The sequence below is a fragment of the Girardinichthys multiradiatus genome, chromosome 6, assembly GCF_021462225.1.
Source record: "Girardinichthys multiradiatus isolate DD_20200921_A chromosome 6, DD_fGirMul_XY1, whole genome shotgun sequence".
Taxonomy (NCBI): Eukaryota; Metazoa; Chordata; class Actinopteri; order Cyprinodontiformes; family Goodeidae; genus Girardinichthys; species Girardinichthys multiradiatus.
In genome coordinates this window covers 11,623,055-11,637,247 of record NC_061799.1, presented here as the reverse complement: position 1 = coordinate 11,637,247, position 14,193 = coordinate 11,623,055, and the positions used below count along the sequence as shown (strand labels likewise).

Sequence of the window (14,193 nt, the reverse complement as noted above, 5' to 3'; positions counted from 1 at the left end):
CCGTTCATCCACTCAGTTGTGAATTTCTGTTTTTGTATTTTATAATTTGGCTTAAAAGGAGAAAGGGATGAAGTGGCTTGAAACGTATAGGAACCCTGTGAAAGGCAACAGAACCATTCACATGACAGATTTACACATGATTGTGCAAGCTGACAATATGTAGGGATTTTAATATGTGTATTATAGTCACAATATTGTACAACATTTATATTTGTAAAAAAAAGTCACGAAATGGAAAAGTTTCATTTCTCATTTTATGCAAAACAGCAATAAGGTTTTGTTGCAATACAGTAATACACCTTTAAAGTGATTCTGCGTGATCTAACACTTTTAAGGGACTACTTTGGAAACACATCTATAAATCATCATTGGCATATACTCTAATAAAGATATACTTTTTTTTTATAAGCATCATAGTCTAGAAGCAGATACTACCTGCTAGCAATCAGAAACTACACCAATAAATAAATGTATTCCTCGTCACATATACTATATATGATCGCCCTTAAGGAAAACATTGGTGTTTTGTCCCATACACTATGCCGTAATTTTGCCGTCAAGTGTTGCTGATTGTCGCAGCCTTCATTTCAGCAGCAGAGGTCACAACACATATTTCAGGTACGGCCGATTATCTTTGTAAAACCTTATATGTGCCCGGATTATTGTTACCATGTCACGAACTGTGCTGATATTTTATACCCAGAAGTGAATCTGTGAGCAAAAACAAGCCTTAGGCTGAATGTAGCTTCTAAATGACTCTAGCTAGCGGGCTAGCTGAGAAAACGCCAAAAAAGCATAAACGTAAATAACCAAGTTTACAGTAAACTGGCATCCTTGTTTAACCTTGGATTATTAATAGAGTGACTGTTCCTATTGTATCTTTATTCAGATTGTCTAATTTAAAGATGTGACATCTATGTTATTTACAGCTTATCACTGGCACTGATAAGCCAGTACATTTAAATAAATAACTTTTTTTTTAGTATGGGAGGTGATCACGGCCACAGCAAGCTGTCCATGCCGGACTGGCGACAGTGGAAGGTGGAAGGAACCCCGCTGGAGTTCACACAGCAGAGACTGGCAACCAGGGGCCTCAAAGACCCGTGGGCACGGTCTGTGTTTTTACATATGAGTGAAATATTTAATTAATTCAAGTTTAACAATGAAAGGAACAAATCTAAAAGATAAAAAGCGGCGGCAGCCTGGCACCAGTGCATACACCTTTAAACACATAATTTAAGGCAACCTTTGATTTCTGCATTAGGTCTTTTTAAGTTCACACTATCAATTGTAATAACTCTGATTGAAACTGAAATAAAGTTCAGCTGTTCTGGTAGGATTTACCCGACATTTGCCTATTTGATTTAGATTCATTGTTTCATTATACTTCTCTTGGCCTTGAGTCCAGAAGGTGTTGAATTCTTCAGATGAACCCGTTGGCAAAAGACTAGAACAAGTTTTCAAAGAATCCCACTGTGCAACATTATCATTCAGGAGAAAAATCCCACAGTGTCTTATGTACGCTATGGGACACTGAAGGTGATTAGCTGGAGAAAAAACGTGACCACAGTGACGTCACAAAAACTGGATCTTTCTCCAAAGGTGATGAGATAATGAGACTGAAACTGGTTAAAGAAGTAGCCAAGAGGCCAACAGCAACACTGGAGGAGCTGCAGTGAAGTTCCAATGTGTCAACAATTTGCTGTGGATAAGGTTATGAACAGGTCCAAGTTTGGGTCCAGAACCTTCTGGTGTTTACCAGGAAGATGAAGAGAGATGTTATTTTTCAGCATCACAGTGATTCGAAGCATATGTCAAAATTGGCAAAGAATGGCTTAATGAGAGAAAAAGTTCTGTAGTGTCAGGTTCTGGAATTTCCTAGTCAAAGTTCAGAACTGAATACTACAGAGAATATGTTGATTCACCTGAAGCCGGCTGTGGACAATAGTCTGATAGAGTTGGTGAACATTAACAAGTTGGCAAATATTGGCAAATCATGATGAAGACTGAATGTTAAATCTGAATCAAAAGATGCTTCAATAAAACATTAATTTAAGGTAATGTACACTTATACAATTCTATTATTGCAGCTTTAGAATTATTCTTCCTTCTATTAGATTTGTTTTGAATTTACAAGATGTTTGTGACATTATATGTGAAAAGGTTTCCGATAAATTTATCAAAGTTGGTTTTTTATGCCGTAACAATCTGGCATCTGAACAGGGGTGTGTTTAGAGCCATGATATCTGACACTGGATTTTCTCCCCTCTGTGTCTGTCTGCAGCAACGAGGCATGGAGGTATTCAGGTGGCTTCGCCCGTGCAGTGACTCTGTCAGAGGTTCTGCTCAGAGGATTTAAGTGGGGCTTCGCTGCATTTACTGTTGCCCTGGCGATAGAGTACACCATGTTTCCTCCAAAGAAAGGGGGGCACTGATTCTCTGCACTTGAGCCAACACCATATGTAATTTGATCTTATGACATTCTGTATTTTCAGTTTAATTAAATGTATTTTGATCACCTCAGATTTGTTTTATTCTTAATGGTGTTTAAGCATCAGAATGCTTTTAAAACTTCCCTTTACAGACTGTTGAGGATGGAAAGGGAGAATTTACAGATCCTCCTAGTCTTGCTTCCTCTTCCTGCTCAGTTTCTGGAGGCATAGTTTTAGACACTTAAATGTTAGTGTTACAAAAACCAGCAACACAGTAACTAATAGTGCTATAACATCCAGGCAGTAGTACTGGAACCAGTAAAGGTCATGGAGAGCTGGTCTGAGGTGCTTTGCTCCTTTATGTTGCATCACAAATTCTGTCCAGAACACTGAAAGATCCAGAGGGTCAATTGGGCGGTCGTTATGAAGAGCTGAAAGCTTCTTGATGTTCTCTTTGTACCTGAACACACACATACAGAGATACACAGGGATGGAAAAGGTTGACTTGGAAGGAGATCCAGTTCACATTCTGAAACAAAAAGCTGAAGTGAAGACTAATCAGATGTCAAACCTCCTACCTGGTGTTATTGATGAGCTCATTCAGCCCCTGCAGAAGGCTTTCTGAGGTGATGGAGGTTATATCCAGCACGAGTCCTGCTCCTCTGCTTGCTATCTTCTGTGCATTGTCAGGCTGCTCTGCATTCAGTGGTACCATCAGCATGGGTACAGCATGACACAAACCCTCAAAAATCCCATGTGAGCCAGCGTGAGTGATGAAAGCTCGAGCTCCAGGATGAGCTAATAAAAGATGTCAATATTTTTTTAGAAGAAGGATATTTTAGATGTTTAAACTGTGATGTGTTATCTTTCCTGACTTTTTAAATGCATTTAAGCTACCTAACAGGTCATTCTGAGGCACCCATTTCATCATCTTCACATTGTCTGGAATCCTGCTGGGAAGTTTGCCAGTGTACCTCCATATCACCTATAAAAAGTGATAAAGTTTCAGTTCATGGCTTGGAGCCTAAAGATTATATGCAGTGCCTTACAAAAGGATTCATACTCACTGAACATTTACACATTTTGTTTTCTTCTACACAGAGTCTGATCATGAAACACTGAAAAAAATTTCTTGTACAAAAAAAAAATCTAGAAAGATTGTGTACGCAATGGATGACGGGTGCTAAAGCATTCCAGACCGCCCTATTTAAATTAGGAAATTGTATGTGCTACTGGCTGTCATCATGGAGAGTGTTGGAGAGCAGAGCAGCCATAAAAGAAAGATGAAGTTCGAAGCCATGGAGTTAGAACTAAAAACAATAAAAAAGTATAATAATTACAAATGTCATTTATGTATCTCAAAGTGGTACAAAACAATAGTAAAACAGGAAAATAATAAAAGCTAAAGTTAAAACAGCAGTCATAACTTTTGTTGTTGTTATTCACAGCAGCAGGTCTGTCATCGCAGCCTTTGCCCTGATGATATTATTTCCCCTCTCTGTTCATTTGCACAGGGCACCTCTGAGTGCATACTTGCACATGCAGAAGGCTGAGTTTAAAGTTGTTCTGCTAGCAGATGCTTTATGTTTGTTGTCCGGACAAACCCAGTGAGGCAAAGACTACACCCCGCATTGCTTTTAATGAGAATGATGGATTACAGACTGTTGTCCAGGAGGTCAGAAATGTCCAAAGTGGCGAGTGCCCTCCGCCTTTAGCGGTTTGTGCGCATTTCAGCAGCAGATGATCTCACTGACAGTGATGATCCATCTATGCCTCCAGAAGGCAAAAGTGACAGCAGACATTTTACAAACATGCTAAATCTAGATGCAAAAACAGCAAACGCGATCCGTTTCAGGTTTGATAAATCGCATTGCAGGTGGAAAGGGATTACATTTGAATATCCCCCTCCTTAAATTTGCATGTTTGGGTCACTTTCCTATGTTATGCTTTTTCATGAAGGCAAAAAAGTTTTGGCCCACTGTTTGGCTCATTTTGCACATGCAATTCAATTTGCATCTGTTTTGTAGATTAGCTTTACCCACACAATCTAGTCTAAACGTGAATTTGTACACGTTCAACCTAGCCTAAACCTGAGTTTGTACACGTTCAACCTAGCCTAAACCTGAGTTTGTACACGTTCAACCTAGCCTAAACCTGAATTTGTACACGTTCAACCTAGCCTAAACCTGAATTTGTACACGTTCAACCTAGCCTAAACCTGAATTTGTACACGTTCAACCTAGCCTAAACCTGAATTTGTACACGTTCAACCTAGCCTAAACCTGAATTTGTACACGTTCAACCTAGCCTAAACCTGAGTTTGTACACGTTCAACCTAGCCTAAACCCGCGTTTGTACACGTTCAACCTAGCCTAAACCTGAGTTTGTACACGTTCAACCTAGCCTAAACCTGAATTTGTACACGTTCAACCTAGCCTAAACCTGAATTTTACACGTTTAACCTAGCCTAAACCTGAGTTTGTACACGTTCAACCTAGCCTAAACCTGAGTTTGTACACGTTCAACCTAGCCTAAACCTGAATTTGTACACGTTCAACCTAGCCTAAACCTGAATTTGTACACGTTCAACCTAGCCTAAACCTGAATTTGTACACGTTCAACCTAGCCTAAACCTGAATTTGTACACGTTCAACCTAGCCTAAACCTGAATTTGTACACGTTCAACCTAGCCTAAACCTGAGTTTGTACACGTTCAACCTAGCCTAAACCCGCGTTTGTACACGTTCAACCTAGCCTAAACCTGAGTTTGTACACGTTCAACCTAGCCTAAACCTGAATTTGTACACGTTCAACCTAGCCTAAACCTGAATTTGTACACGTTCAGCCTAGTCTAAACCTGAATTTGTACACGGTCAACCTAGCCTAAACCTGAGTTTGTACACGTTCAACCTAGCCTAAACCTGAGTTTGTACACGTTCAACCTAGCCTAAACCTGAGTTTGTACACGTTCAACCTAGCCTAAACCCGAGTTTGTACACGTTCAACCTAGTCTAAACCTGAATTTGTACCCACAAACCTTTTGAGATCAGGCCCATAGTGTTTAACATGTAGGCCACAAAGTTCATTGTTGTTCTTATCTGACCAGAGAACAGGTGCAGTTGGACCAAACTAGATTCCTTCAGAAAGTCATTGGTTGCAGTGGATTTTATTTAAGGGTATAAGTAGTACACTGGGCTGAAGCCAAATGTACATCACACTTTTTTATTTGTAAAAAGTGTGACGTATCTTTTTTTTCCCACTTCACAGTTAGGCACTACTTTGTGTTGGTCAATCACATAAAATGACAATGTGACAAAATGTGAAAAGGTTTAAGGAATATTAATGCTTTTGAAACTGCATGGTGCCATTTACATCCATAAGTGTCCCTGTACCTTCTGTGGAATCTGCCTGAAGGCATCTAGGAAGGTAGCAGCGATGTCTTCTGGCAGGTCTGAAATCATGGAGCCCAGAGTAAACACTACAAATCCATGCTCTCCTGATAGCCACGATGCCAAATCCTGAAAAACATACACACACATTGAAGCTTTGTAATATTTTTGAATAGTTTCTCTGTCTCATTTGTTTTTCTATTTAAAGATGTCAAAATAAACACAAGGTTTGCATTTGGAATATAAAAAAAATGTCTCACTTCAGGAAGAGGATTCCTCACTTTGCAATTGATCCCACCAACCAGAACCATGTTTGGCATGAGGGGACGGGGAAACTCCAGCGTGAAGTCAATCCTGTGGAAATAGAATCAGAAGAGAAGGAGATGTTTCCTCTGTACTCCACATTACTACAAAACACACATTTCTTCATTAAGACAGTGTGTACATGACAATATAATTATGAATTTTGGTGTTTCAGGTCTGCAATACAATCTGAAAAATGTTGGGATGCAGCAGTCAAGGTTCAATGGTGTAACAAGGAGTCTTTGAGGAGTGATTATTGATTCTAGTAGCAGGAGAACCACACCAACAAAGCAGGGCTTTGAGAAATGAAACAAACTCAACCGTCGAAGTTACCACCTTGGCAGACGTAATAAATGGAAAATTAAATAATACTGAATATGCAAATAATGCATGATGTACAACTTAATGACATTATAGTTGTTCTGAGAACCAAAACAAAGCAGTAAAAGCTTCATTATCCCAAAATTTTTTTAATTTGGAGACAAAAATGTAAAGAAATAATGTAGAGAATTGATCTTTATACTTCCTACCTGAGCAGCCAGATATCAGCTTCTGAAAAAATCTCTGCCACTCCCACCTTCTCTTCCAGGAACTCGTAGGCCATTTGGTCAAATTGCCAGTACAGCAGCCGACAGAGTAATGGCTCCAGTGAAGCCACCTGTGTATCGGAAACAAAACAGGACAATGGACATGGTGAACAAACCGTGGGCAAAAAAACCCCTGATAAAATCAAAGTAAATAAATTCAAAATTTTTACTTTATTTATTTATTTTTTTACATACAGTATGGACACAACTCTATTTATTGGATAAACATTTAGACATCTTTGTAAATGATGTAATATCTTATCTTCAGATCAAGAAGCAGGAAAAATTATTTGATATTTCTAAAACAAATACCCGCACAAGTCCAGATCTGCTGTTAAAGATCTGCTAGCAGGGCCTAATGAGCTCTTTCACCTGTCTAACTGACAAGACCCTTTCTCCAACAAGGACGCTCTGGGTTAAAACAATGGAAAAGATAATTATACTATGTCAAGAAGTTAATTCAATACAGAGTTTAGCAAAACTTATGGGTTGTTCAATTTGCACTGGCTAAGGAGCTGATGCCAGAAAAATGTGTTTGATTTCATTCCAATAAAACATTTAAAAGATCGCTGGTTGAAATAACAAGCTCATTTCCACAGTCATTGATGATATGGGGCTGCATGTCAGGTAAGGAAGCAATCATTACCTCAACCGCAAATGCTTAGGTGGACACTGACGTTTTACGCTCTTTATTTTCTTTAGTGAAATGTCCAAAGAACTGAAGCTGTTTTAGAATCCAGATAATCTGCAACTAAACACTAGTTAATCACCCGGGTTGAAGTCACTGAGGTGGTCAAAAAGCTCCGTGGTGGGAAAGAACATTAGGGACAGTGCCTCTGCACTGGCAGACAAGAAGGGGGCAAACAAGAAGAGGGACCAGAGGATGTGTTCCAACTACAGGGGGATCACACTCCTCAGGCTCCCTGGGAAGGCCTAAGCCAGCGTATTGGAGAGGAGAGTCGATAGTCGAACATCGGCTTCAGGAGGTTCCAAGTCCAAGACAATGGTTCTCAACCGGAAAGGGGTGGCTTCCCCTCTCCAGAATGGAGCGGGAGATCGACAGATGGATTGGTGTGGCTGCTGTAATATTAAACTGAGAAATGTTAACAGTTTTGAGTAAAATCCCTATTCCTGTACTGTAAAAAAAAAAGCTGAGTGAACATTGTCCAGAAACAGTGATTCTAGATTTCGTCCCATGGAGTTCATATGTACTGTGTTGTGGACTCAACCTTCAGTCGCAAATCAACAAATCTGTTCACTTAAACAAGGCCTTAACCATTCAATGTGAAGGTATGAACAAGGTTAACTAGATCCCTGTGAGCTAGAGACCTGATTTTTAATGGTGGATTTTGCAGCCTTTCAGAATGGGTTAGTATAACATGATGGGGAGAAAGAAAAACATTGTCTATATGTCCTCACCAAGGTGTTGATGACTCGCTCCTTGAAGTTCATTCTGTCTGTGTATCGAGTAAAAAATCGAGGCACAAAGGATGGAGGGGAGGGACAGCCTGCAGCCTTCATATCCAGAGAACAAGGGATCCCCCTCAGTAAGTTAATGGTGGGGATACCTGAAAGTGATTTAGCAACAACTGATGAGAGGATACACGTGGTTCTAAAACTGCTCCTAGTAGTGGTTCTTTGAAAAAAAAAAAAGGTACTATTTATAAGTAAACATCAGAATGACTTTCCAACCTATGACAAGTTAACAAGCAGAGAATAGAAAAAAACGATTGGTTCAAGCGCAATACTATTGTAACTCCAAATGAAACTACTTGGGAGCAGAGGAAATTGTTTGTTGGGTCTGCATGCAAATTGAATTAGGCAACAGTGAACTGGGTTTGACATGATACAGCAATCATTTGGTGAGGAATGATATCAGCTATGAGCCACACATGAAATTCATCAACCATGAAATTCATGTAAGGGATCAAACCATGACCTCCATTCAAAACTTTGAGCTGCTCGTTAGAGGGTCTTAAGGCTAACTCTTTAAAATCTGTCTGCTTGAAGTTCTGTGATTTAATGTTAGTCTAAATTGAGTTTCATGAGAGGACAGTATTTCCTGTGGTGGTACTTGTTCAAAAAAATGAGTGATAGATAGATGTAATCCAAAGAATGGATAACTCAAAAACAGAATCAAAACACAAAAACAGTTCAGGCAGCCAAAGATGTTGAGGTCTTGGCGACCACTGACAAGGACCCAGAGGCCGGCTGTGATGTTGAGACCTCAGTGGCTGGCAACAACTGAGAAGGTGCATTGGAGGTCGGCAATGCATTAAGTCTGGAAGTCGGCCCGAAAAGCGTAGAGGACCCTCTGAAAGCCCTGTCTGGAGGTCGGCCGGGCTCTGCAGACTTGAAACCGCGGTGGAGCTTGGGAACCTTGGAACCACGGTGGAGCTCAAGGGAGCACTGGGAGAATCCTTGGGGAAGCCCTAAAGAGTGGTGTGGCAACCGATGACATCCTCAGCGAGGCTCTGGAGATCAGCATTGGAAGTCTTAAAGAACCCAGGTGATCTGCGGTGGATGTGTTGTGGAGAGTCAGAAACATGAGGCAGGCCTACTTTGTTGGTCTGGAAAAAACAGCAGTGATGATGATGGCTGGTCTGGAGAAGCTGAGCCGTTGAGATGACCCTCAGAGGAAGGACCTGAAGCTGAAGCTGAAGATGAAGCAGAGTCGTCTGGCTGACGCTCTGTGATTTGAGCAGACATGTCCATCTTACAACGCCATCTGTGGAGTGCAAAGGAATTTGAGACGGGCCCATCACCAACGCTCTGGAGACGAGAAGCAGGAATGTCGCCTAGGCCCTTAAAGGTAGGACCGGATGCAGCCAGCCAACAGTGCCAACTGCACCGAACAGAGGAGGTAGGTAGAGGTGGCTGTGTTGCAGTGCTCTGGAGACATAGTAAGGACATTGATAGTGTTGCTGGTGGGGCCAGAAGTATAGATGGTGAAAATGAAAATGATGATGATGTGGATTGAAACAAGAGTGAAGTTTCAGTACTGAGGATGGCGGAGTCAGAGGTGTAGATGACAACGAGGAAGAAGATGACTGAGCCAAGAGTTTGCATGACGAGGACAGAGCTGCAGATGTCAGGCACGGGGGTGGTGGAGATGGTTGAGGCAGAGGCTGTGATGGAAGTGAGCTCTGGAAAATCTCCACCTATGACTCACAATAATGTTTGTACACTTCCTCCAACAACTCCTCAAGCCCAATGGGGAAGGTAAGGAACCATCTCTTGCAGCTGAAGAAAAATGCACACTGCTGCCAAACTCTCCCATGGTCTGTCTGGCTGTGGCACAATAACTATTAACAATAAGCAAGAGGTGGTCATATGTCTCCTCTGACATAAACCCTGCAGGGTCCAGATGACTGGTTCCTTATGTCAAAATGTTTGTTGAGGTAGGACCCAATGCAGAGCATACAGGTCCTTCTCAAAATATTAGCATATTGTGATAAAGTTCATTATTTTCCATAATGTAATGATGAAAATTTAACATTCATATATTTTAGATTCATTGCACACTAACTGAAATATTTCAGGTCTTTTATTGTCTTAATACAGATGATTTTGGCATACAGCTCATGAAAACCCAAAATTCCTATCTCACAAAATTAGCATATTTCATCCGACCAATAAAAGAAAAGTGTTTTTAATACAAAAAACGTCAACCTTCAAATAATCATGTACAGTTATGCACTCAATACTTGGTTGGGAATACTTTTGCAGAAATGACTGCTTCAATGCGGCGTGGCATGGAGGCAATCAGCCTGTGGCACTGCTGAGGTCTTATGGAGGCCCAGGATGCTTCGATAGCAGCCTTTAGCTCATCCAGAGTGTTGGGTCTTGAGTTTCTCAACGTTCTCTTCACAATATCCCACAGATTCTCTATGGGGTTCAGGTCAGGAGAGTTGGCAGGCCAATTGAGCACAGTGATACCATGGTCAGTAAACCATTTACCAGTGGTTTTGGCACTGTGAGCAGGTGCCAGGTCGTGCTGAAAAATGAAATCTTCATCTCCATAAAGCTTTTCAGCAGATGGAAGCATGAAGTGCTCCAAAATCTCCTGATAGCTAGCTGCATTGACCCTGCCCTTGATAAAACACAGTGGACCAACACCAGCAGCTGACACGGCACCCAGACCATCACTGACTGTGGGTACTTGACACTGGACTTCTGGCATTTTGGCATTTCCTTCTCTCCAGTCTTCCTCCAGACTCTGGCACCTTGATTTCCGAATGACATGCAGAATTTGCTTTCATCCGAAAAAAGTACTTTGGACCACTGAGCAACAGTCCAGTGCTGCTTCTCTGTAGCCCAGGTCAGGCGCTTCTGCCGCTGTTTCTGGTTCAAAAGTGGCTTGACCTGGGGAATGCGGCACCTGTAGCCCATTTCCTGCACACGCCTGTGCACGGTGGCTCTGGATGTTTCTACTCCAGACTCAGTCCACTGCTTCCGCAGGTCCCCCAAGGTCTGGAATCGGCCCTTCTCCACAATCTTCCTCAGGGTCCGGTCACCTCTTCTCATTGTGCAGCGTTTTCTGCCACACTTTTTCCTTCCCACAGACTTCCCACTGAGGTGCCTTGATACAGCACTCTGGGAACAGCCTATTCGTTCAGAAATTTATTTCTGTGTCTTACCCTCTTGCTTGAGGGTGTCAATAGTGGCCTTCTGGACAGCAGTCAGGTCGGCAGTCTTACCCATGATTGGGGTTTTGAGTGATGAACCAGGCTGGGAGTTTTAAAGGCCTCAGGAATCTTTTGCAGGTGTTTAGAGTTAACTCGTTGATTCAGATGATTAGGTTCATAGCTCGTTTAGAGACCCTTTTAATGATATGCTAATTTTGTGAGATAAGAATTTTGGGTTTTCATGAGCTGTATGCCAAAATCATCCATATTAAGACAATAAAAGACCTGAAATATTTCAGTTAGTGTGCAATGAATCTAAAATATATGAATGTTAAATTTTCATCATTACATTATGGAAAATAATGAACTTTATCACAATATGCTAATATTTTGAGAAGGACCTGCAGTGGAGTAGATGAAAAAAGGTTTAATAATAAACAGACTTACAGGATGACCAGGTACAGGAACGCAGGCAGGTGTGAGACAGGGGCAGGAGGATAACAGGAGCATGGGATAAAAGGACATGGAGCCAGGCAGCAAACAGGGTAGTAACCAGGAGAAGCCAGTGGAGAGTAATGACAACTACTGAGTATAAATGCTAAGGAAGAGTGGATAATGAACCAATGAACCATGGGAGTTAATCGGAAGGGAATGAGAAGCAGCTGGTGGAAGAGGGACTGCAGGGAACTGGGGGAGAGTGAATAATTAATACTGATGAGCAGGGAGTGCAGGGAGGTAACAGAAAACATCTAAATGAACTGAAATTAGTAAACAATGAGACTGCCAAAAGAACGTAAACAAGGAGGAACCAGATCTAAAAGGAAATACAAACTAACATATCTAACATGGGAATCCAGGGAAGTAACAAAACCCTAAACACCAGAATTTATCTAATAAGCCCAAATACACTGAAATAAAGCAAGTGAAGAAACCTGGCAAAGCAGATAAAGTAAACAGAACACAAACTCAAAACCCTAAACACAGGCAGATTATGACAGTGATACATAGATGTAATCCAAAGGAAGGGTCACTTACCTAATTTCCGAGCAACCAATGACCCCGTTGGGACCACTGGGTCTGTCAGGACTGCATCAAAGTTCTATGAAGTGAATGAGACTGATGAGAGGAGAAAATTAAGAGTGCAGATAAAATCTAGTGCAATTCTTTTTTGGGGGGGTCTGCAAAAAGCAGCAACAGGCTTGGGACGGAGGCAAGTGTTCACCTTCCAGTAGGACAAGGCCTACTAAACATACCGCCAGAGGTACAATGAAATGGTTTGCATCAAAGAATAATGATGTGTTAGGATTGCCCAGTCAAGGATCTGTGGCAGAACTTAAAAATATATGTTGACAGCTCCTTTCCATCCAATCTGACTTAACTTGAGCCATTTTGCAAAGAAGACTATTTGTTTATAGACTGAATACAAATGTACACCATACTTTTGAGATTTGTCAAAAAAACATTCAATATTGCTTCCTTATTATGCACTACTTTGTGTTGGTCTTTCACATGGAATACCAACAATATACTATGAGGTCTGTGTTGCTTAGGCATTTGAGACACAATCAATGTAGACAATATATAAGTCAATAGGTTTTGAGCTATGTATTCTGCTACACAACGTATTTTTAGGAAATGCCTGTCATGTTTCAAAACACAAAGAGATATATTTCAGGCTCAACCCACGGTTAAAATAAATCTGAAAACATTCACTGTGAAAATAAAGAATTCCAAGGTGCTGAAATAATGCTTGAATATTTACGTTTTTATGTATCTACGTATCTACACTGCTTGTCCAAAGAATAGTTCAGGCAACAAATCACAGTATAATCTACAAATGTGATGTATTTTCACTCACCTGCTTTGCCAGATGAGAAATGAGGCTAGTGTTGAACAGTAGACTCGCTGCCGTGGTGTGAAAAAAACCTGTAACTTTCTGGATCTGAGCGAATCGTTTCTTTATTTTCTGAATGAAAGGCTGTGCAGACTTTTCCATGATCTCCTTGAGTGAAGACATCACAAAATCAATTTCATCCTTGTCATAGGGAACAGGATAGGTGATGGTCTCATAGTATTCTCCTGGACCCATCCGTATGTTCACCTCTGGAATTACCACAGTGACCCTGTGTCCACGCCGACCCATTTCTTGTGCGATGGCTTTTATGCCCACCCAGTGACTCCCATCCATGGGCACCACCAGCAGGTTACCTAAAAATTCTGAAGAAGAGCTGTTTTTGGTAGGAATGGTGTCAGTTTCTTTAACGTCCTTTGTCTTAACAATCCTGGGAATCTCTGCAGAGTCCTGCACTTTCTCTGCAGCACCTCTACTCTCTAACGCCATGCTCAGGAGGAAGAATAATACCAACACAGCTGCTTTCCCCATTCTTCTTCCTTCCTTTTTCATGTATCTCCAGTGAAAAAGAAAAATAATCAAAAATGAACTATAAAACCTTTCTTTGCTCTGCTCTTGCTGTTGGAGCTCTGTAAATTAGAGTTGTGTGTGTTCAAAGTCCTTACAAACAAGAAGAGCAGATATCTCAGTCCTCAGTAGCTTCAGGTTAAAAGTGTTGGTTCTTTAGTTACTAAGTAATTAAATTACCACCTACCATTCAAAAAGAAACTCCGTAATTGGCTGCTGATATCTCCCATTCAGCTAAAGAACTGAGCTAAAGTTTAGTGGGCGGCAACAGTGGTGTTCAGGGGCGTTTGCACAATACCCAGAAGTGAATCTGTGAGCAAAAACAAGCCTTAGGCTGAATGTAGCTTCTAAATGACTCTAGCTAGCGGGCTAGCTGAGAAAACGCCAAAAAAGCATAAACGTAAATAACCAAGTTTACAGTAAACTGGCATCCTT

At 41.1% G+C, this 14,193-nt stretch overlaps 2 protein-coding genes across 3 annotated transcripts; one reads left to right on the top strand and one right to left on the bottom strand.

The window, feature by feature from the left end:
* Positions 1 to 491: 491 nt before the first annotated feature.
* On the top strand, positions 492 to 2,523 carry LOC124870060 (NADH dehydrogenase [ubiquinone] 1 beta subcomplex subunit 3-like). Its single transcript, XM_047368490.1, has 3 exons — positions 492 to 618; positions 984 to 1,112; positions 2,285 to 2,523. Exons 2-3 carry the CDS (start codon positions 985 to 987, stop codon positions 2,433 to 2,435), a joined length of 279 nt encoding a protein of 92 aa, XP_047224446.1. The 5' UTR covers positions 492 to 618; position 984; the 3' UTR covers positions 2,436 to 2,523.
* LOC124870054 (UDP-glucuronosyltransferase 1A1-like) lies at positions 2,516 to 14,180 on the bottom strand. Of its 2 annotated transcripts, XM_047368480.1 has the most exons (9): positions 13,198 to 14,180; positions 12,375 to 12,438; positions 8,131 to 8,279; positions 6,655 to 6,782; positions 6,082 to 6,175; positions 5,825 to 5,950; positions 3,330 to 3,417; positions 3,011 to 3,230; positions 2,516 to 2,892 (listed from the first exon to the last, which is right to left on the bottom strand). In XM_047368480.1, the coding sequence occupies exons 1-9, from the start codon at positions 13,741 to 13,743 to the stop codon at positions 2,622 to 2,624; spliced, it is 1,686 nt and encodes a 561-aa protein (XP_047224436.1). In that variant the 5' UTR covers positions 13,744 to 14,180; the 3' UTR covers positions 2,516 to 2,621. The 2 variants fall into 2 exon arrangements, with proteins under 2 accessions (XP_047224436.1, XP_047224437.1); XM_047368481.1 differs by lacking the exons at positions 12,375 to 12,438; positions 13,198 to 14,180 and adding an exon at positions 11,787 to 11,893.
* Between the last annotated feature and the right edge of the window lie 13 nt (positions 14,181 to 14,193).

Bases quoted from the DNA above. Each gene is read 5' to 3' on its own strand.
- LOC124870060 (XM_047368490.1), top strand. From the start codon at position 985: ATGGGAGGTGATCACGGCCACAGCAAGCTGTCCATGCCGGACTGGCGA. The intron at 1,113-2,284 runs GTCTGTGTTTTT...GTCTGTCTGCAG, and splicing joins CTCAAAGACCCGTGGGCACG to CAACGAGGCATGGAGGTATT.
- LOC124870054 (XM_047368480.1), bottom strand. From the start codon at position 13,743: ATGAAAAAGGAAGGAAGAAGAATGGGGAAAGCAGCTGTGTTGGTATTA. The intron at 8,280-12,374 runs GTAAGTGACCCT...AATCACTTTCAG, and splicing joins ATTGGTTGCTCGGAAATTAG to GTATCCCCACCATTAACTTA. The intron at 2,893-3,010 runs GTAGGAGGTTTG...GTGTGTGTTCAG, and splicing joins GAGCTCATCAATAACACCAG to GTACAAAGAGAACATCAAGA.